The following is a 21,737-nucleotide window of genomic DNA, read 5'->3' on the forward strand; positions in this document are numbered from 1 at the left end:
ATGTGTTTTTCTCTTGACTTGCTGTTTCAGATCTTGTTTGATGTGCTGCCAGGTGGATTGATCACACTGACATGCAATGAACCTGATCTCAACCCAACACCAGAGGACCTAGATCTAGGAAATTTGCACACAGTATTGCTATTAAGTTTCCAACACCATGTTCAGTATAAAAGGTTTCTTACTGTTATCCATATTCAGGTTTGTCTTTCCTGTGCGCCCATAAGGGATTATGCACCTGACCATAACCCTCAGGTGTCACCTAACACACATACTTCTTGTAACCCCCACCCCCCCACCCCTACCTTGTGTTTCCCTTTTGATCCTTGGGAAATTCATGATCCCACAACCTAGAACTGACTTTGTATAGTATTAATTAAGGTTGGCTTATCCTCTTGAGAACAAGTTGAAGTGCTTTATTTTTCATACATGGAATAAGAAAGGGAAATGGTGAAAAGAGTGACCGTTGGTTAGGTTTGTTCTCAAAAAGAAACAGAAGCCTGTCCTCAGGTATCAGCTTTGGAGTGCAAGCCAGATGCCACCCACCTTTCAAATCACAGGTATCTTCCTCATTGGTCAGACTGCTTGAGGATGGTGAAGAAGAACTTGTTAAAAGGCAGAGCTTCGGTTGTGTTATTAGAAAGAACTGGTTAAGACCTGTATTCAGCAGGTTAAGCAAGGCAATCTATACTGTAAGTATGACATGATATCTTATCTATCTATCTAATCTATGATATCTATCTATCCATCTGTCTTGCTTTCAATACAAATGATGCACACTTCTCCATATCATTCTCAGTCAACACACTGAGATGACCCTGAAGACACTGCAGTCTGTCTTCCTGGCGATGGCCCTGCTGACCGTCCTGATGGCAAGCCAGACATCTGCAGTCAGAACCACAAGATGGCCAAAAGCTAAACATACCAAGAAGCCCCCAAGAGGTGGGGCTGGGCCTGTCCAAGGAGTTCCACCCCGTCTGGGTCTCCACAAGTTCACCACCACTACCCCAAGCCCCTCCAGCACTACAGGGACAGAAGAGACCACTGAATCCATGATGGATGGCTACTCCTCCTCCCCCACGGACAGCACCACTTACTCCAGTGATCCCTACTCCACAGACTACCACACAGAGGTAATGGTGCCAGATGGAGTGGGACTAGAGAACTATACCCTGGACTTCAACGAATGCTTCTTTAACGTCTGTGCGTGCTGTCCCCCTGAGAAAGGACCGCCAGGACCAGTAGGAGAGAGGGGTCTACCAGGTACAGACAGGGACCAAAACCCAGAAAAATACCTCTTAAAACTCTATTAGCTAGTTATACGTACAAGCACAGACTTAATTTAGTGTTTACTCTCTGGACTTTGAGCAAATGTGAAATCAGGAGTATACTGACTCTCAATGATGTTAATGTATTAATATATTCTTAGTTTTATCCAAATGAGGATTCAGAAATACCCTGGCTAACAGTGCTGGCAATGATTTGTGTCATGCCAGGACCACCAGGAGAGAAGGGAGAGAAAGGACCAGTAGGACCAGCTGGACTCACAGGTCTCCCTGGCACACCAGGGTCTCTTGGAAGTAGAGGTATCTTATTTTAGCCTCATCTTCTTTGTAGAGGCTATAAAACGTTTTGAGCAGCTATTTCATATTTCCTTATTTTTGAAAGCAAGCAAATTAATAATTGTGAAGCACTTTCATTGTTTTTAAAATATTCTGCTCCTGTTCTGTTTGTTTTCAAGACATTATATAACAACATTTAAAAAAAGAGCTATCTGTAATTAACCATCCATATTTTTTCAGGAGAAAAAGGAGAACGTGGAGAGGCAGGGATATCTAGTGCTTTTGGTATTCCTGGAAGGCCTGGGGAGAAAGGTGTGACCATCCTTCCGTCACAGATTTAAGGCCGCATTTACACTTGACCTCTTAAAAGGCTAATAGTTTGTGTGATGCTTCTGTTTCATTTTGTTTTTGTTTTGTGTGAATATAGCATACAAAGACCATTTTATTTGTAAAACAGTCTCTGCAGGGCTGTAACTGAGAAGTGATGAGACTCTACACTACTCTTTATCTACAAAAATGTCTGTCCAAACAGGTGATCCTGGTTTGAGAGGCAACAATGGAGATATGGGCCCTCCTGGCTTGAAAGGAGATCCGGGGGAGAAAGGAGGCAGAGGTGAAAGTGGGATTCAGGGGGAGAAGGGAGATCCAGGGGATGTTGGGATGATGGGAGCTCCTGGGCTAGATGGTATGAAGGGTGACCAGGGGGAAAAGGGGGAAACTGCAGAGTGCCTACCTGGAGAGAAGGGGGAGAGGGGTGAGGATGGACCTCCTGGACTAAGAGGTGACGCTGGTCCTCCCGGAAGGAACGGCACTGAGGGACTTCCTGGGGCTGATGGTGAGAAGGGCGATGCAGGCTCTCCAGGGGTTAAAGGGGACACAGGGCCCACAGGGACACCTGGTCCACCGGGGGGAAGAGGCATACCCGGAGCGAAGGGAGCCAGGGGGCCAAAGGGTCCCAGAGGACTGAGAGGACTGAAGGGTGCCCAAGGGGAGAACGCCGTCCAGATCCGCTCAGCTTTCAGTGTGGGTCTTTTCCCCAGCAGGTCCTTTCCTCCTCCTGGCCTGCCTGTCAAATTTGACAAGATCTTCTACAATGAAGAGGGTCACTGGGATCCTGCCACCAGCAAATTTAACTGCACCCACCCAGGTGTGTACGTGTTCTCTTACCACATCACTGTCCGGAACCGGCCACTCCGCGCTGCCCTGGTGGTGAATGGAGTGCGCAAATTACGCACACGTGACTCACTTTATGGCCAGGATATCGACCAAGCCTCCAACTTGGCATTGTTCCCGCTGGCACCTGGAGACGAGGTGTGGCTAGAGACTCTGCGGGACTGGAACGGAGTTTACTCGAGCAGCGAAGATGACAGTACCTTCTCTGGCTTCCTCCTCTATTCCGATGCCAAGGACTGACCCTACTGCTCTTTAACCTCTGACACCAGAGTGACCTGTGTGCACACTGTACCCATGCGCTCTTTGCCTGTACTCTCCACAATATCATCACTACAGCAAGTAATTATCTCTGCATGAGACAATTTTCTTTCTGCTATTCTTTCTGCTGATGTAATATTTAGGACCGCTGAAACACAACATCAAATGTATGTTAATACAGGTGACCGCCTCATTGAAATTAAAAACTTTCTGTTGCAAAAGACTATGTTTTTCTTCATTTGTTGACATGATCTATCATTCTGTCATGTTTAAAAACATTTTAGTTTTTTACAAGAAGGCTGGTTAAGGCAGACTGATTTTGTGCTTTTAAGTTTAATTTGGGTTGTCCACTAGATGGCACTACAGGGCTTCAGTCATGAAGAGATTAAACTGATCTTCTGAATACACTGGAAAACATTACATATGCAGGTTTGTGTTATATTTGGCATTTCATGAATCATACATATGATGCAGAGAATAGTTGCTTTGCACTCCTAAGACACTCAGATAGAGTGTGTATGGGGGGTGGGTATGGAATTTTAGTTTTTGAAAACTCAGGTGCAGCCAGAGTGAATGCATTAGGCAGGTGACACACATTGGCCAATAATTCTTAAAATAATAAACAGATGGTGCCAAAATGCAAGGTTCAGCACTACTAAATAAAGTATAGAGAAGGATTATAATGCTATGAATTAAAATTCCCTTTAAGTGTTGGATTTCAAGGAGAAAACATTCTTACTGGAGGAATTTATCAGGAATGAGTTGTTAGAATCAGTGCAGGGGAACGCAACATGATTTTGTATCCTTTGTATGTGTCATTTAGATGAAAGAACAAACCCAGTTACTTTTTTGTACGGAAGAGGATATCTTAAAAACAGAAATTGTCATTTTTCACTGACATAAACAAATCATCCGAAGTTATTGGAGTATATAGGGGAATCTGGTTGTCCCCCATTATTTGTTTGTGTTTTTAACTGTAGTTCAGTTGAAATGTAAAAGAAAAACTCAACAAAATGAAAGTGACCAAAAACAAAGAAAATATGCAATGACTTCACTGTTGCATCTTGACGTTGCAAACCCCAGTCAATGAAATCGCAACACCTATTTGTAATTGTACTCCTCAAAGGTTTAACAGTACAGAGTCATAGTTTTCATGAGCTTTAGCTGTACTTTTTACTTGCTGCTATGCAACATTGCAAAGATTTTTTATTCAAAGTTTTAAAATATAAAGGTGTGAAATGGACCTGCTCCAATTATTTTGACTCCTTTGAGATGGAGAGGGAGCAAAATGGAAGCAATGTGGTCCCAGAGGAGTCCCAGGACACCTCAAAAGCAAATTACAACTCTTCCTTATTAGACCAAGAAAACCTCCTGTGTAGATCCAACCAATACTCATGTTGACCGGCATCTCTTCGCTTCAAGCTCCATACCACCACCTGGATGACCAGCAAGACTCCTGGTATGATCCCTCTCCATCGAGCTACAAACCAGCACATTCAGCTCATCTTCATTGGGAAAGCAGGAAGGTACCACCCTATCTGAATCCGATACTGAAGAAAATAAACAAGAGGCATGTAATTACTGTATGTCTTATCTCCTCCAAACAATCTGTCAGACTGGGAGCTCAGATGCATTTTTGCCAATGTCACCATTACCTCTAGATGACAACATACAACATACTCAAGATTGCTATGTCCAAGATGACCAGCAAATCATCAATAACCATCTCCTTTCAACAACTGAATCAGAAAAATTGTATCAATTGTATTTTGACAATATGTTGGAATATCCCTGTTCCTCTGAAACAGTAGGCCCTTATACATGTGCCAATGTGATCAGATCAGTTTATAGTATCGTATTCGCGGGTAGGTGTGAACATTTTCAAGGGAAACGGCTCTTGTCGTTACGTATTTACATGTGCAAAATGTGAACCGTTTACATTGCCTCGGGCATGCGCAAAGACCACGGAGATGTGCTCCCACCTGGTTTGTTTACTAACAACATCAACGTGGATCCACATCGTGCACAGGCAGTGTAGTGACTTAAAGTTCCCTTCTTTCTATCAGCATATAGTTCTTAATATTTTCTTTGAATAACCACTCTCAGATGGAAGTAAACGAGTCTACGCGTGGATGTATTTCAACAACGGTAGAAAACTGTGTTTGCTCCGTCTTTTACTGGACTCATAATTATATGACAGTGGTATTAGTTACAGTTGAGACACCCGAAATAACTTGCATGCGCAGCAATCCTGAGACGTGATTTTTAGTTTGCACATGAATACTAACGTCTTCTTTGATCCCAGGAAATTTGAGCACATAACCCATCTCCCTTACGGAGATATTGGCGAAAGTTGTTTAACCTACTTCATTGCAAACGTCTAGTTTTGCAAACGTGTCTAGTTTTTGTGCAGTAGTGAATAGAGTCTCAGTCTACTACACCATACATAGCATATCATGTTTGTAGAAAATGATTAAGGTGCAACAAATGCCAATAAGCATATTTAAATTAAATGATTCACATTGCAAGTAAAATGGTGCGGCTGGAGCACAGGGAGGGACAACGGTGACGCAGTTTGGATGTAGCCACAAACATTTATGTGCTGTAACAAACAGTGTTATATGTGAGTAACGTGGGTTTTATTAAAACATAGCGTGTGTAATGTGTAGTTATTTCATTCCGTTTATTAACCTTTCCGGCTGTCTGTATTACTAGCCAGCAGCAGACGTAAAGGAAAGGGAATTAACCCCGAAGTTAAAAACATGTAATCTACTTCGGCAGCGGAGCATTTTACTCCCCCGCAATCTCTCTACAAACTTCCATATAGACGCGGGATCAGCAGAGGAAAATCTACTTTCCTTTTGGGAGAAACCAGGCCAGTCGTTCCCACGACTACAGCACCTTGCAAAACGAATTATATGGGTTCCAGCAACAAGTGCTGCGAGTGAGCGCTCCTTCAGTGCAGCAGGGCGCGTTATAGAAGCCAGGCGCTCTCGCCTGAAACCTGACACTGTAGATGCTATTTTATTCCTGCATAGTGCTAAGGCAAATTCTAAATAGAACGAAGGTTAGGCATATCAGCAGAGGTATATTTTGGTTACATTAGGATGGCTACGTTTATAGCTTGCGTTTTGGGCGCACCACAATGCCAAGAAGTTTGTCGCGACTGTAATGGCATATTTCATTGTGGGGGTGATTGATAGCTTAAGGCTTACGAGACACTGTGTTTTCCGACGTTTTACTGAGTCCTCTCTGTCTCTATCACACACACACACACACACACACACACACTAACGGAAGCAAAAAAGGTTTAAATTAAATGACGATCCCTCAAATATCGCGTCTCCTTAAAGCGCCGCAAACCTGCAAGCAATGAGTCAGCTGTCAGTATTGGAAGAAGCCTTAACTTCTCGAAGATGAAACTGCCTGGGTTATTATGTTTCGTTAGGCTATTAGTTATATTTAAAAACAGCCAGTCATTGTAGCCTACCAATCGTGGAATAAGGAATTTCAAAGAGATGATGGAGTGATTTGACTCAGAAGTGACATTGGGCATTGGCAGCGCGAGCTATTCAGAACAAGTTAAACTTCTAGCTCAGTAACATCAACAGCTAAGAAAGAAGGTAAGAAAAATAGTCGGAAAACTTTGATTTGCAAAGGAAGCAGGCAAGTGTTGGGGTTGTTACAGTATATAGACTACAATGTGGTGAAATTTCGGAATTAATAGGCTCGAGTCGGCGTTTCCTTAATATGCTTTTTTTCATTTAGCAAAAAACAGTAGGCTATATTACCATATTAAAATGGTGTACCAAATTGCGTTATATTACTGATAAAAAATTGTAGGCCTACTAGCCTATTGGATCAGTCTCCTTTCAAGAACAGGCAAGAACTTTCTAGCCTCTAACTTTCTAGCCTCCTGTCACCGTCTCCCCCCAGTCACGCACCGCCTCCCCCATGACACATCAGCCTGATTTGACACGCCCTTTTCTGAGCCGAACGATCGTGGTAAACCACCTCTCTCGAAAGGCTCAGGCGATCGGCGGAAAAACGAACAGTTCACATCTAGACCCCTTATACATGAGGCAATTGTAACTCGTTGCGAGTTTCTATCGGTGCAGACGCGATGTAAACGGTTTACATTGACACATGTATAAGGGGCTAGTGATGGATATGCATTTGGAGAGTAGTATGCATGGCACAGGAATGAGTGAGCAAGATTACCATGGTGCTGCCCAACTTGACATCAGAAGACCCAGTGATCTGCGTGGAAGACTAGTGCCACAAGATACCAGGGGATACAACCCACCTTCTTCAGCAACACCCACATCATCAAACAGTGACCTCCTGGGTCAAATGATTTCTGTGTTCTGATTTCTGTATACCCAGTGCCAGAAGATACACGAGCCTCACAGATATATCCCTGTAGTGGTCCAAGATGATGACACAGGCCCTGACTCTTTATCTGAACACTCCCATAATTTGGTCTCGGATAGATCTGGAGAGGCATCGGATTCTAATACAGACAAGGCAGACAGTGAGTCCGTCGCTCAAGGTCCTCTCCCAGAGGAGAGCTCCTGCAATGAATTTGGAGGAGGATCATATTTTCTTACAGGAAGTACCAATCATTCTGATCTATTGGAAGATAACACTCTGTTGAACAATTGTGATCGGGCATGTTTCACAGAACGCACCTCTAATCCTGATTCAGGAAATGTGGATAACAATGTTTCTGTCTGTCTATGGTTTCACCACATACTGTCTTTTATTTTTGAGTTCCTGAGGGATGATAACTGTTGATGTGTTTGCCTTAAAAAGATAAATCTTGTGTCTGGTGTTACTGTGGAAGGTCCCAATGCTGACACATGGCAACTTTTCATGTCAGCCTAATTGATGCAGTCCCCATATTGGATTTAATCACAAAACAAAGTTTTCATCACCAGCAAACCATGTTGAATCTTCACCAGAGTTGGCACAGATGAGCTCCAGACAAAGCCTCACAAAATATATCAGACAGATTTTTTAAATTTCAAAACTATTCGTCAAATTTGGCAGCAAAGCTCATATCTCTGGTCAATTGACATAAAACTTGTATGAGTGCATACTAACATGCTCTTGACATAATGACATCAAGTTTCCATGGCAACTTTGCTTGGACATCTCATCACTGCTTACTGGTATATTTTATATTGTTTTTGTTTCATTGTCTAACCCAATATGGCATAGTCTTGTTAGGTAGCCCATTTGGTCTATGGTGTTTATATAGTCTCCTGGTCCACTAGGAGGACTGGTGGTATTGCTCTAGTCTACATACCACCAAGTATGACTCAAACATCGAAGTGCACAACGAATTGTGAGAACCGTGAGAACTGTGAGACCACAATTGTGAAAGAAATCAGCACATCACAAATAATGACATAGGAGTTGAGTCAGGCTTCTCACCTGCCGAATATAATCATAACAGGTTTGAGTCAGATAGACATGGACATAAAGTCTACCTATCCTATAAGCTATTGTGATATTTGAGTGCATATATAAGATTCTGCCCATGAAAAGTTGTACAAATTAGTGATGGAAAGTGCTATTTAATACACAAGTTACAACATTCATTCAATTTGCCTTAGAGATCATCTTGTCTCTGGGCCTGAGCAAGACACACAATGGGCCTAAGCTACATAAAGGTAAGAATACATTTGGTGGGCAGATGAGTGTTGTTGCATGCAGACACTTTTAGCCTCTATGTTTTTAAAATCCTGCCAACGCCTTGCATAGATTGTGTTAATTTCAGCCATCAATGTTTTTACTTGAAATATGCTGCAAAAGCCACAATTTCGGATAGGCCTACATGATTTAAAAGCTGTTACCATCATGATGCAAGACTGTTTCTCCCTGCGTCACTGTCACAGTTTTAACACTACACACTAAAAATTCTATACAAATCACAACTTACTGTGTATCCTTTCCGCTACCTGTGTCTTCTTCATATCTTGAACTGCATTATGTAGGACATTTAAATCCCCTCCCATACAGTCTGTCAGTTAAGATATGTGCATAGTTCCCGGGTTGTGATCCAGGGCCTATCTGAATTGCCACAACCTGGGTATAAGCGGTGACTGACTGGCTTGGTCTGAATTTACTAAATATGAGTTAAACCTTGATCAAATAAGCCTGGTCTGACCCTGGTCGTTGTCCATCAATTTGTATGATTGGGTTTGTTTAGTTATTCAAGCAAATCTTTTTCTCTCAATTAATGTGCAGCAAAATGTAAAGGAATTGTCTGCCTCTATTCTGTTAAATTAAATCATTGACCTGTTTTGTAAAATATAATTTTGACTCCATTGATGACATGGTGAAGTGCTTAGTAAGTACACTTATGTATTTATTATGCATGTTTGTTAGAAAGTGTGTGGTTTTGAATGTTTGAATGTGTCTGCTGATGATAGAAAAAGGTGGATGATGAGCATGCGCTACATGTATGTAGATGGGCGCATGTTTGTGTGCAAAGTTGTGGTTTGTTTGTGAGGATGTGTGTGTGTTTGTGTGTGTGTGTGTGTGTGTGTAGAAGTAGAGGGTTATCCTCATATTGAAGTAAATAAATGTGTAGGCAGTGTAATCTCTATCTGGCAGGCAGGACTCCCTGTGTGGAATCCAGTATATTGTTCCTGCAGCGAGGCTGATAAAGCCTCATTAGCATACAGAATCACTTGGCAGCGTGAGCCACACTGCCTCCCATCTGCAGAAGCCTGATAAATCCACCACCCCCTCCTCCTCTCCCTCCTTTCTTCTTCCTCCCTCTGTCGCTCACTCTCTCAGCTAGACCTTTCCTGCTCTTCTACAACTGCTCGACTTCACTCCTTATATTGATTCTGTGCAGTATGTCTTCTGCTATTTTGTTTTGAATGGTTTCTAATTCTCCCCATCAATATCACTAAAATATTTATTTTTTTGTTGTTCAGCTGGAAAAACACATAATCACCATTATTGTCACACATTATGTGTGAGGGTTTCCACAATATTTGGGATGCCTGGAGCATAGCGTCTTTACAATGGCAGGATATCCTGCTGTGTGCTGACCTTTACAGGAAGTTGTCACTTGCTAAAAGGAAGTGAGAATTCTGCTTATGGATTCCACAGCAGAGGTATGTGAGCTGTCCCCAGGTATGTCTGTCTCTTGATAATTGGGGAACAACACATTGTCGAGCAATTTAACCCAACCTGATGTAAAAACACATTAATTTTGACAGTGAAAATCATATAAAATCTATGGACTGTGTTTACTGACAACATAAACATAGTTTATTAATTTTATTTTATATAAAGATATTTCCTTATAATATTGCATAACAACATGTTCATAGATATTTATCAAATAACAAACAGGGTTGTTTATTTATATATTTATTACAAAACTGAGAGAACCTCCAGTGTAAAACATAAAAGTATGCTGCTGTGTACCTAGAGTAAACTGACTACAGAGAGGCCTAATAGATTACCACAATCATCAGAAGAAAATATTTAGGAATGTGTAAATAGGAGGAATGTACCATCTAATATATGTACGCTAATATGAAAATAAAAAAACAAATCAACATTTGACCTCTTCAGTGTACCTTACAGGTCATTAGAAAGCATTCTTGCTCTTTTAATATCAAATTATTTATAGATTTTTGTAACATTATAATTATACAGTAATAGTCAAGAATCTTGAAAAAAAAACTGTGATGGTGAGTGGTACAGAAAGGTAACCTATACTGCAGATGAAACTAAAAGAAAAAGGAGATATCTTGACTATCGTGATACCTATTACTGTATCTATAACTATTTACACTTTCTGTGTGTCCCATTTTTCCTTTTCCAAATTCCCCTCTTGGTGTATTTACAGTCCACTGAAATTAATACATTGAAAACATTATTTACATGTAATATTGATTAAGGAAGCACCCACATAATTTGTACTATATTCCTGGACAAAAAACATATGAGCATATGGCTACACAAGAGTCACTAAAACATGGGACAGACTTACTTTTAAACATCATACTGTACATTCTCACTACGCAGTAAGTACTTCTGTGTTATGAATCCTGCACAAAGCCACAACCGGGGTCGTTTTCTTTTTACAGTGACGTATACTAATAATCTACAGACCGCATGTAATGATGTGTTTTGATGCAATTTGCATGCTTTTGTACCTTTCTGGTGTTAAAAATAAAATGCCGGTACCTATTTAATCAGGACTCCCACACACATTTCAAAGCTGTATAATGAATCAAAGATGGGTGATTATGGTAAACGGGCTCATGTGATTAGAGATGCTCACACTGCAATGACAAAAACATTGCATGTGCCAAACTGTGTTTGAATGCACTGTGGAGGCATGACTATTGTCAGACACGACAGACATGGCTCTTCCCTTCTAGGGCCATCACTTAGGCAGACGTCTGTTCCTGGATTGCTCACACTCACCAGAAATGAGACCTGCAAATAACCTCACCAAACATGTTGTGTGGTAAATTGTCAATGAAAAAAAATCTGAATAATCTGCCAAAATGAGCTACAGGTAGAGCGATAAACAAGAGTATCCCTACACTGGCAGTCTGGACATTTCTGAATAATGATATGGTTTCCAGGCTGGCAGTAAGCCTGTTATAAAGATATTATTATTTCCTCATTAGAGCAATAATTGACTTTATATTTAGATTAATTTCAAAATATCCTTTGTGCAGAGAATAAATATTTGTTTGGATAGTCTGAGTAGGTAAATTAGAGGATTATATTTTTGTGCTACATGATCAGGGTTGGGAAGTAAATAGTTACATGTAATAGAGTTAAATTAGAAAATAAATGTAATTGTAATTATTTACAGTTACTTAGAACAATTATCGAATTACACTACTGTTACTAATCAAAATGATGTTGATTACGAAGGGATAACGTCAGAATATATTATTTTCGGTAAAAAGCTTATATGTAGAATCTGTTGCTTTGCATCTTTCCACTGTTTAGACAGGCTCCATTCATTTGGCAGTATGTGCTAAAATTTTGAGTGTTATTTTTGATTGGTTCTCTTGTTTGAATTTGCACAGCCTCTCGTCTGCCACTCAAAAAGTAATCGAAAGGCAATCAAATAAATGATGACACATTACTTTGATGAAGTAACTTAAATAGTTCACATTACTTATTTCAGGGTAACTAGTAATCTATAACCTAATACATTTCAAAAGTAACCTTCCCAACCCTGTGCATAGCCTAAGCTTACAACAAAGTGTGTTAATGTGAAATACAACGAAAAACTCTACAGTCTTGATGCCTATTCCTCTTTGATTCACAAACTGTGGCCCTAGTGTATCAACAGATACAATTTTTAGTTGGGAAGGGCATAAAAACATAATTTAGAGACTAAAGAGACTAGTAGATTGACTATTGTGGTGTTGACTTATTCTGTATAATGATGTTTTACTACAGTAGTAGTAAGTATTTTACTACATTAAAACTATTCACTATTTCAGTGTTTATATGTTTGTTTGCGTTCAGCTTCAACTGGATCCGAAGAGCTGTCCTTTTGTCAGTCGCCAGATTTTCACAATCAAATAAGTAGCTAATGGTTGAATCTGCTGCATTGCTAAACACAAAAGCTTGGTACCATACCAACTAGTTATTGTTTATTTACTGAAAATATAGTAAGCTTACTACCAGATCAAGATAATGCAAAATTCTGGTTGGCATAGAATAACTGGAAATATTCTGACATAAAACTATTTAAGAATTTCAATGTTATAGAAATCATGGAGAGTGATTTAAAGAAAACTTGTTTAATTTTTGGTACTAAGGGCTGACTAGGTGTCGTCATTAAGGATGGCTTTCCTCCTAAAACCTCCTAACAACTTGGCAAAAGAAACACGCATCTTTGCTGTTACCTTACCTCTACGTGATTTACATAAATCCTTCCCATCCACACTGACACCACAGTTATTGTGCTGAAATTGTGATACACATCTGACCTTGCGATACTAGAAAAAATCTTGTTGCATATTTTACTGTTTAAGTTACTGAGTACAAGTAAACTCAGTACTAAAGTATTTTCATTCTCTATGACCCTTCTTTGGAAGAGCTCATACACTCAAATGTTAGGAATCACTTCACAGGAAGAAAATCTTCCAAGTTGTAAACCTGGTCTGGCCTTGTGGAAATTATCCTATGGTATCAACTGGGCAACAGTTGGTAGGGCTGTGATGGCTAAGGCTAAGATGATGGAGAAGGCTGAATGTACAGCTATCATACAGTCAGATATTTAAAGATGAATACTGGATGACCTCAGATGGGAAAATGAGGACTGTTTTAAGGAGGACTGTTACACTGACTTGGTAAGTGAATACTGTAATCCCTATGGTCATTCTTTTACATGTCAGTTGGTATCCAGTATATGTCTCAAGCTATTCTAACAGTCGCCGCCATCATCGTTGGCTCTGGCCGTCGTGTGTCCGTGCAGAGCGAGGGTTCTGCCCTCCTCTGCTCAGCAATGCTGGTTCGGCAGGAGGCGAGTCCTGCTCTTCCCCATAACCCTCCGAGCTGCCGTCTCCGTCCAGCAGGCTGCCACAGCTAGAAGTGGGAGACAGTGCCTCCTGTAGCAGCAGGTCCTCTCTAGCCAGCCCACTGCCACCTCCATCTCCCCCACAATTTGCCACCACCACCCCGACTCCCCGACCTTGCCCAACGCCCAAAATCTCCTGGGCGTCTCCTTCGCCATCTCCAGTCATCACGATCCCCTCACCGCCGCTGTCTTGGTCACCGAGGAGCTTGGTGAGGAAGTTGATGTACTTCATAGCCAGGCGCAGGATCTCATTCTTGCTCAACTTCTTGTCCGGCGGGTGGGTCGGGAGAAGCTTACGGAGTTCAGCAAACGCCCCGTTCACGTTCTGCTGCCGCCAGCGCTCACGGCTGTTGGTGAAGATGCGCCGCACAATCTTTGGCTCGCCAGCTGGGACAGGATGGAAAGATGAAAATGGAGGTTAAAATCAGGAGAGAGATAGAAAAGAGCAGAGGGCCCTCATCTGGATGATGTTGAAGGGTTTTGTACTCGTTGATTGAACATCTGTTAGGGGATATGGCCGATTTGGCCGACTGAATTAGAGAAAGACAGATGAGACGTAATTAAAGGAGAGAAATGCAAAGATTTTGTAGACAGAAAGACACCTAACAAAGAGCAAAGTGGATCACAGAAAAAATAGTGGATGGTGTTTTAAGCTCAATCACAAGAAAAAGGAAAACGTAGGCTGATTTTCTGAAACTGGAAGATAGGAAAACTGAAAGGCATGAAGATCACTCTCAACTATTTAAGGTGTAACACTAAATACTTTATTATTTAAGAAAGGATATGAATCATGATTATTGGCATGATAGTGTGTAAAAAGTAAAGCTGTTAACCAAATTAAGCATAATGACGACATGAAGATGGTGAGTGGAAATATGTAGATTGAGACATGCTGCTTTGTGAGACAATGACATAATCAGTTGTTATAGAACGGTAATCAGTGGTGTTAAATGAAAGAGAATATATTGTAATGTGTGGCTGAGTTCACCATGTCAATGGAAAATGTGTATTTCACCTCTCCATAGATATAAACAAATCATATTCAGATATTGGCCATCTGAATTGACTGCGGCAAATTTGCTGTTTTGAACAGCAGCCAGCTACCCCTCCTATAGACTTAACTAATACAATCATTTACCACCACTGTTGATTAATTACATTAACAGGAAATTTGTATATGCTGAATGTTAATCACTTATAGTAGTTATAGTACATACTTGATTACCTTTTATGACATATACATATTTAACATACCTGCGGTTCATCTGGTTTAAATGTAAACAAGTAAATAAATCATACTGTTGTGTTGAATGTCAGTGGTGAACAAATGGATTGGATGAACTGAGGAAAAATGCACTGGAGGGTGGCTTTAAGGTGGTGGCGGAGGATTTTGGCAATGAATAACAACACAGCAGAGTTGCACCTTACCATACTTATAAAGATCTAAAAATGTCCTACCCTCGTCGAGTTCAACCTCATAAGGCATGGGTCTGCGCTTTACCCTGCTACCAGGGTACATTCCATACTGCTCCAACTCACCGCCAAAGGCACTGCCAGAAATGGGAAAATGTCTGAGTTTTGCATACAGGAACATACATTTGTGCATGCAGACAGACAAACTCCCCACAGACACCCAAGCCATAAGCCACATGTTCGACATACATATGTACAGTTTGCATTAACATGTATACTCACTTACACACACAATACACAATTGCAGTATCCTGAAAAAAAGATTCAGATTTAATGCATTCAAGAATAACTAAATAACACTAAACACTGGATATACAGACACACATGCTCCTCATGTGCCCTGAATCACATATAAAAGCAAGTACACGCGCACGCGCACGCGCGCACACACACACACACACACACACACACACACACACAAACACACACATATTTTACTATGGCATTTGCACAGGTACAGTAGCCCAAATGTTATGAAAGCATTATGTTTCTTCCTTTGAACATATTCTGTATATCATGAATGCTAATATCCTATTTTAAGTAGGCGGGTGATGGATCATTTCTTATGAAGCACTGTTGACACATTCTGACTGACGAAACCCAGGCAAAACCTGTCTGCCATATATGAGAAGGAAGGACATTAACTCACCTGTTAATTGTGGCGAGCGACTGCGTAACGTTATTGTAGAGCATCGCTCTTGCCGGGAGAGGAAAGGCGGTAGGGCTCAGCTGAACCATTCGAGTGTCGTTTGGCGCGTCTCGGTGCGGCAGGGGCAAAGAAATAGGTGGCCTGCACAGTTCCGTTGTCTGCACCTTATGTTGATCTGTCCAGTGGTTTCTTCCTTTTATATCATCCCTCCTGGTGAGTTCAATCACTGGTACTTCCTTTTTTAGATGGTGGGCGTAAGCTGTTCCCTTGGCATCGCCGTTGCGGATGCCAGTCCCGGTAGGCGGTTTATCAGACTCCTCTTGTCTCCTGGATATGTCATTTGAACTGGGTTCGTCTTGGTTTTCATCCTCAGACCCCCTGACGACTGAATCCTGCGTCAATGAACCACTGGCCTCCACACTAGGACTTTCCTTACAAGTCCCCGCTTCCGATTTTTCTTTCATTTTGTCAAGATGTGGCTCAACAAAAAGGACAAGATATGCGTAAATGCTGTCAAGCTTGTCTCCATACGCACAGAACTGAGCACCACCACTCTGGATAATGAGGAGAGGAAATCTTCTGTTAGGCTACACGTGCGAAATTATATGAAATGAAGCAAACATGTCGCGCGCAGCAGAAAGAATAAGCGTATTTGGGCAATAAAGATTTGTTACCATGTTTCACTATAACCCTGTTGTTTTTTGTTTGTTTGTTTTTTTAGGATATATGCAAATTGGGCGCACCGCAGCCGTATAACCATAATCAGGTATAGAACATTTCAGGTACATTCAAAAAGTGACAGACTTCTTACAAGTCAACCAATTATAGCCATGATTCAGCTTTATTACACTATAACGAGCTCTGCTAGTTTTGAAACCTATTAATTGAAAAATGGGTTTTGCACTAATTTAGGTAAAACCAAAAGTACCAAATTATTTTGTATGTGCTGTCAGTTATCTTTCGTCTCCCTCTTTAGCATGCTTCCCAGAGGGTTATCAGGTTATATGTCCTTATCTGTCTAAAGCTCTGTTACAGATTAACTGCCAACACAAAACCGTTATGATGGCTGATTGTTCTGTGTCATTAAGCTTTTTGGTCTGAATTCTGAATTCTTACAGTCATCCACAGGGGGACAAACCGAATTTCTCACATAGCTAGTAGCCTACATAGCAGTATCTATAACTGAGTGAAACGATGCAGAATTGCTGATCATTATGGGTTTTTACGGAATGGCAGTTCACATTATGGCTGCGTTTTGTTCATTTTAACTATTCTTTTGTAGTATTTGATGATTTCTTGCCCATGCCCGTAGAATGTAAAACAGAAAGTTGGATGCATTTATTTTTAGTTAGTGTTAATGTGAAGTTTTGTTTGGACAATGCACAATTTGTGTTTCCTATAAACACTTGCTGTAATCGTACTGCCGTACTAAAACTTTGTAAACCCTATTTCTCAAGTGCTATTGAGGTGTTTTGTCCTTATACACTGTTTCCCTTTTGTTGCGAAAACGAACGAACAATTTGCTGGGGTGCCATTCGGGAATGGTCAAGATAAAAAAAACATTCGATTATAGCTGTGTTTACCAAAAAGATTTGTATGACTATAATAAAACAAATCCCTTAAAATCACAACATCGAAAGTGAACAGAGAAATAATAGGCCTTATTGTTCAAATCATAGCTTACACACAGGCCTGTTTTTCAAAGGACATAAACACCTATTGATAACACATTCACAAGATTATAGACACATTTAAGACCGAAATAGTTGATACTATGCGCGTTAAAAGTAATTAGAATTAAACATCTGAACTTACAAATGCCGACGCGATATTTCTTCTAATGTGCAAGAAGCCATTTTGTTTGGGGGTCATCCATGTCTAAGATTTTTTGGAGCTAGTGAACTAGGCTACTGACTGGAACTGGAAGTGAGGTCTGTGCAATTCCTCATCGAGTCCAGCCCGCTGCGCGGCATAGGGAGCGGAACAAGGGCGCAATATGGCAAGGCAAGATAAGCGACCATGCCGTGGCCATTTCATACTCGACAAGCGTCTAAGCCCCTATACGAGAAATCATTCATTGTTATTGTTCCCATTTTACAACGAACTGTCAGAAATAGTGAAGTGAACGTTATGGTTTGCATTTATTTCAAAAAAAAAAAAAATACAATTCCTCCACATAAAATCCTGTTTAAAAATGAACCACAGTGCACATAAAATCGAACATGATCAAAAGTATCGAATAGCTTTAATTCTCGGTATGGGCAAGAATCCAGATACATTTTGTTGTATAGAGAAAATTCCCCGTGTCTCAATATTCTTCATTCAGAGACACATAGGCTGTACAGTAACGCCTCATACACTCCTTAGATGCGCGTCTGGTGTGCGCATGATGACTTTAATTTTCAAATACATTGTAATAATGCATGGGTTTTTAGAAATCAAAACACGACATCTACATTTTAGGATTGTGTTTTAGATTTGTGTGAGGACACATTATTAAAATGGGTAGCCTAATCTCTTTTTACTGATATAATAATAGTAGTCACACAGCAGCAACTGTTGGGGAAAAAAATGGAACAAGCTGCAAACAGCAGCGTACCAGCTTATGGTTCAGTGTTTACGAGCTAGTCAAATTATGTCGTTTTCAGAGGCATCAGACGGATAAACCCATGGGACCACACTTGCTGGGGAGATAACGCTTCATAAAAACGGGCAGATATCAACAATGGCAAATCACCATTGTGGTATATTGCGTAAGGTGCCATAGTATAGGCCTATTCAGGAGAAGGCACACTAGTGAAGCATCATCCTATTGTTTACCTTTCTTCTACACATAAGTGGCAGAATTGATAAGACATCTACCCTTTGTCGGCAATTCTTGATGAATGCTCAGATGCCGAAATATACTGTTTAACCCCCGATGTGTTAGACGAATGACAATTTGTAATATCCACACGAAAATGATACCAACAGTAGCCAATAAAAATAAAAATAAAAAATCATATCTATTTTCTCTCCTTTGTAAAAAGTGTTATAAAACGGACAATTTGGTCCTAATTGTCCTATCACAAATGAAAAAATCAGGTCATAGACACCCAGGACTATTTTTCACTGGACATTCCCTGACTGAGAAATAGGCTATGTGTTTTATGAATCATAGGGTTAGTTTAAGTTTTGAACATCTTTATTAATGTTTATCCAATTATGCACAGTCATTTGCACAGCCACTTGAAAATGTTGTGCCATTATGTATTGTAAGGTATGGTGCATCTTGACAAAATGCACCATGTATCCAAGAGAGAATGCAACACAATAAGATAATTGTAGCATGTCTGTATTTTAGGCTGACAAACAAATCCACCCTATTCTCTGACAGCAGAATAAACAGCTACGACTTGGAGCAAAAAATATAATTTATTGATTATGTCAGGTTTGTATACAGTATACAACAGCACAGCTTTTGACAGTTGTCCATAATTATTTACTCATCCTCATCTCTCCCCTGCAGCCTCACGGTAGCACTCCAGGCCCCTGAGGAGCGGTGGAGGCTCCCCTCAGCTCTGGATCCAGCGGTGAGGGATGATCCGGATGGATGCCGTGCTGTCACGGGTCATGAGGCGGGTCACGTGGTCCAGAGACAGGCCAGACACTATCTCCCCATTCACCTCTAGAATCTCGTCCCCAACCCCCAGAAGCCCAGTGTAGAGGCTGTCCGCGGAGGTGTCTCCCACCGCGTCAACAAACACACCTAAGAAGAAAACAGAGGCATTTTAAGTTATTTATTCCAGATGCCCTGCTTTTAGCATAATGCACTGTAGACCAATGATATATAATGCAACAGAAGTTATGTTCTTTTCAATACAAATATAAACAGTGGATAGTCAGACACTAAGCTTTTAAATATTCTGTTGTTCAGATAAAACACCTATAACATATTTTAGCAAAAATATTCCAGATGTTGAACAGAGGTTAGATTAGCACTAGAGATTCAGTATGCCACCAAGGTGAGCTGTTTGGAAAATTACCTGAGGCTGGGCGACCTTTACCCCTGGAGATTACAAATCCAAAGGGCCCATTAGCCGGCCGACTCAACTCTATCAGCAGGGTTCCGTCAGGGTAAGCCTGAACCAGACGTCCCTGAGGCCCACGAGGGACCTCCGGATCTAGGCATGGATCTTGGTCAAATTCCCTAAGGGAAAAAAGACAGCAGATAAAAATCAGCCTTTGATGTGTATTTAAAAAATAAACAAACACACACACTTATAAACAAACACACACGCACACACACATACACAGAGACATGTTTTTGAAAGCTATACCTTTGAGCCAGATTATAGGGCACTGGTCCCAATATTGTTGAACGCTCTTTTGGTCTCTTTGGGGATTGGAGACTCTGCACAGAGGAGACTTTTCTCAATTGGGCCAGAGGAGACTCCTGGTGGTGAAAAGTTAAATTACAACTAAGTCAATCATGGACACTGTTGTCAATAGCCACCTAATGGTTGTATTGAAGCACCTATTACTAAAAGAGTGAACAACAACATCATCAAAACAATCAATATATTTGAGTTGGAAAACACCGACTTTGAAACAGCTATGGTCTTAAATTATCTGCAGACCCTTAACAAATTTAGATATTTCAGTATTGCATTTCTGTTCAACATCATTTATTTGATGCTCTAGCGATGTGAATGGTTTTAGCATTTAAGGTGTGTAGATGCACACGTCAGTTATAAGACTGTCTCCACACAGCTTTTTGTGTGTGACCCTCACCGTGTGCAGGGACTGCAAGGAAGGGGTCCTCTGCAGTCGAGTCCTGGTGCGGTGTATGGGGGAGGCCGAGGCAGAGGCTGAGACAGGGGGAGGGCCTATGTGCCGTGCCGTGGGTGAGCACAGGTGGTCCATGCTGCTGGAGCGGTTCCCCTTCACCAACTTGCCCATGCTGTTGAGCCCCATAGCAGAGAAGAAGCGGCGCAAAGAGAGCTTGGATTTGCCCTCCTGTTCAGTCATGGCCCCCCTGAGTGTGATTATACCAAGGATCCAGATTGCCCATGGAAACAAATAGAAACCATTATTACACCAAGGATCCAGTGTGCCCATGGAAACAAATAGAAACCATTATTACACCAAGGATCCAGTGTGCCCATGGAAACAAATAGAAACAATTATTACACCAAGGATCCAGTGTACCCATGGAAACAAATAGAAACCATTATTACACCAAGGATCCAGTGTACGCATGGAAACAAATAGAAACAATTATTACACAAAGGATCCAGTGTGCCCATGGAAACAAATAGAAACCATTATTACACCAAGGATCCAGTGTGCCCATGGAAACAAATAGAAACAATTATTACACCAAGGATCCAGTGTACCCATGGAAACAAATAGAAACAATTATTACACAAAGGATCCAGTGTGCCCATGGAAACAAATAGAAACCATTATTACACCAAGGATCCAGTGTGCCCATGGAAACAAATAGAAACCATTATTACACCAAGGATCCCGTATGCCCATGGAAACTAATAGAAACCACCACAATGAATTGAATGAGGGGACAGGTGCTGAAATCACAATTTTCTTTTTAAAAGTAGCTTATCAAAGAGTGTATTGATAGTACATTTGATTATAAAAGGAGCACACAATTACCCTTAAAAAACAAAAAAATGAAACTAAAGAAATCAGTGTACAGATAGACAGGGAGATATAGGATATTTTTAGTACTGTTGTGAGTAATGAGGACATGAGAGACTTATGAGGGTCTTAACAGATGAAACCCACCGAGTCCCCTCTGGCATGTCCTCCCACATGACCTCTGCCTTGCGGTGCTCTGCCCTGAGAAGCTCTGCCCTCAGGTTCTCAGCTTTGGACCCTCCCCCGCAGCGCAGGGCGGGCCGACACTCCAGAGGGACGGCTGGACCACAGGCACCCGTGGGATCCTCTCCGCCCAAATGAGCTGTTAAAAAAAACAACAGTGAGCTGCCTTTCTCAAATTGTCCTCTGCGTCTGCAGGTTCAACGAGCCTCTCATC

General features: G+C 41.1%; 2 protein-coding genes across 2 annotated transcripts; one reads left to right on the forward strand and one right to left on the reverse strand.

Moving 5' to 3' along the window:
- Positions 1-809: 809 nt before the first annotated feature.
- otol1a (otolin 1a) lies at positions 810-2,972 on the forward strand (the record flags this gene model as incomplete). The annotated part of the gene is made up of 4 exons (XM_080836770.1): positions 810-1,260; positions 1,494-1,583; positions 1,800-1,871; positions 2,092-2,972. 4 exons carry the CDS (start codon positions 810-812, stop codon positions 2,970-2,972), a joined length of 1,494 nt encoding a protein of 497 aa, XP_080692896.1.
- A 10,469-nt stretch (positions 2,973-13,441) lies between these two features.
- LOC308363869 (T-cell acute lymphocytic leukemia protein 1 homolog) lies at positions 13,442-17,572 on the reverse strand (the record flags this gene model as incomplete). The annotated part of the gene is made up of 4 exons (XM_080836757.1): positions 13,442-13,965; positions 15,037-15,128; positions 15,701-16,254; positions 17,516-17,572. The coding sequence occupies 4 exons, from the start codon at positions 17,570-17,572 to the stop codon at positions 13,442-13,444; spliced, it is 1,227 nt and encodes a 408-aa protein (XP_080692883.1).
- Positions 17,573-21,737: the final 4,165 nt, after the last annotated feature.

Source organism: Sprattus sprattus, assembly GCF_963457725.1.
Source record: "Sprattus sprattus genome assembly, chromosome: 4".
In the NCBI taxonomy this organism is placed as follows: domain Eukaryota; kingdom Metazoa; phylum Chordata; class Actinopteri; order Clupeiformes; family Clupeidae; genus Sprattus; species Sprattus sprattus.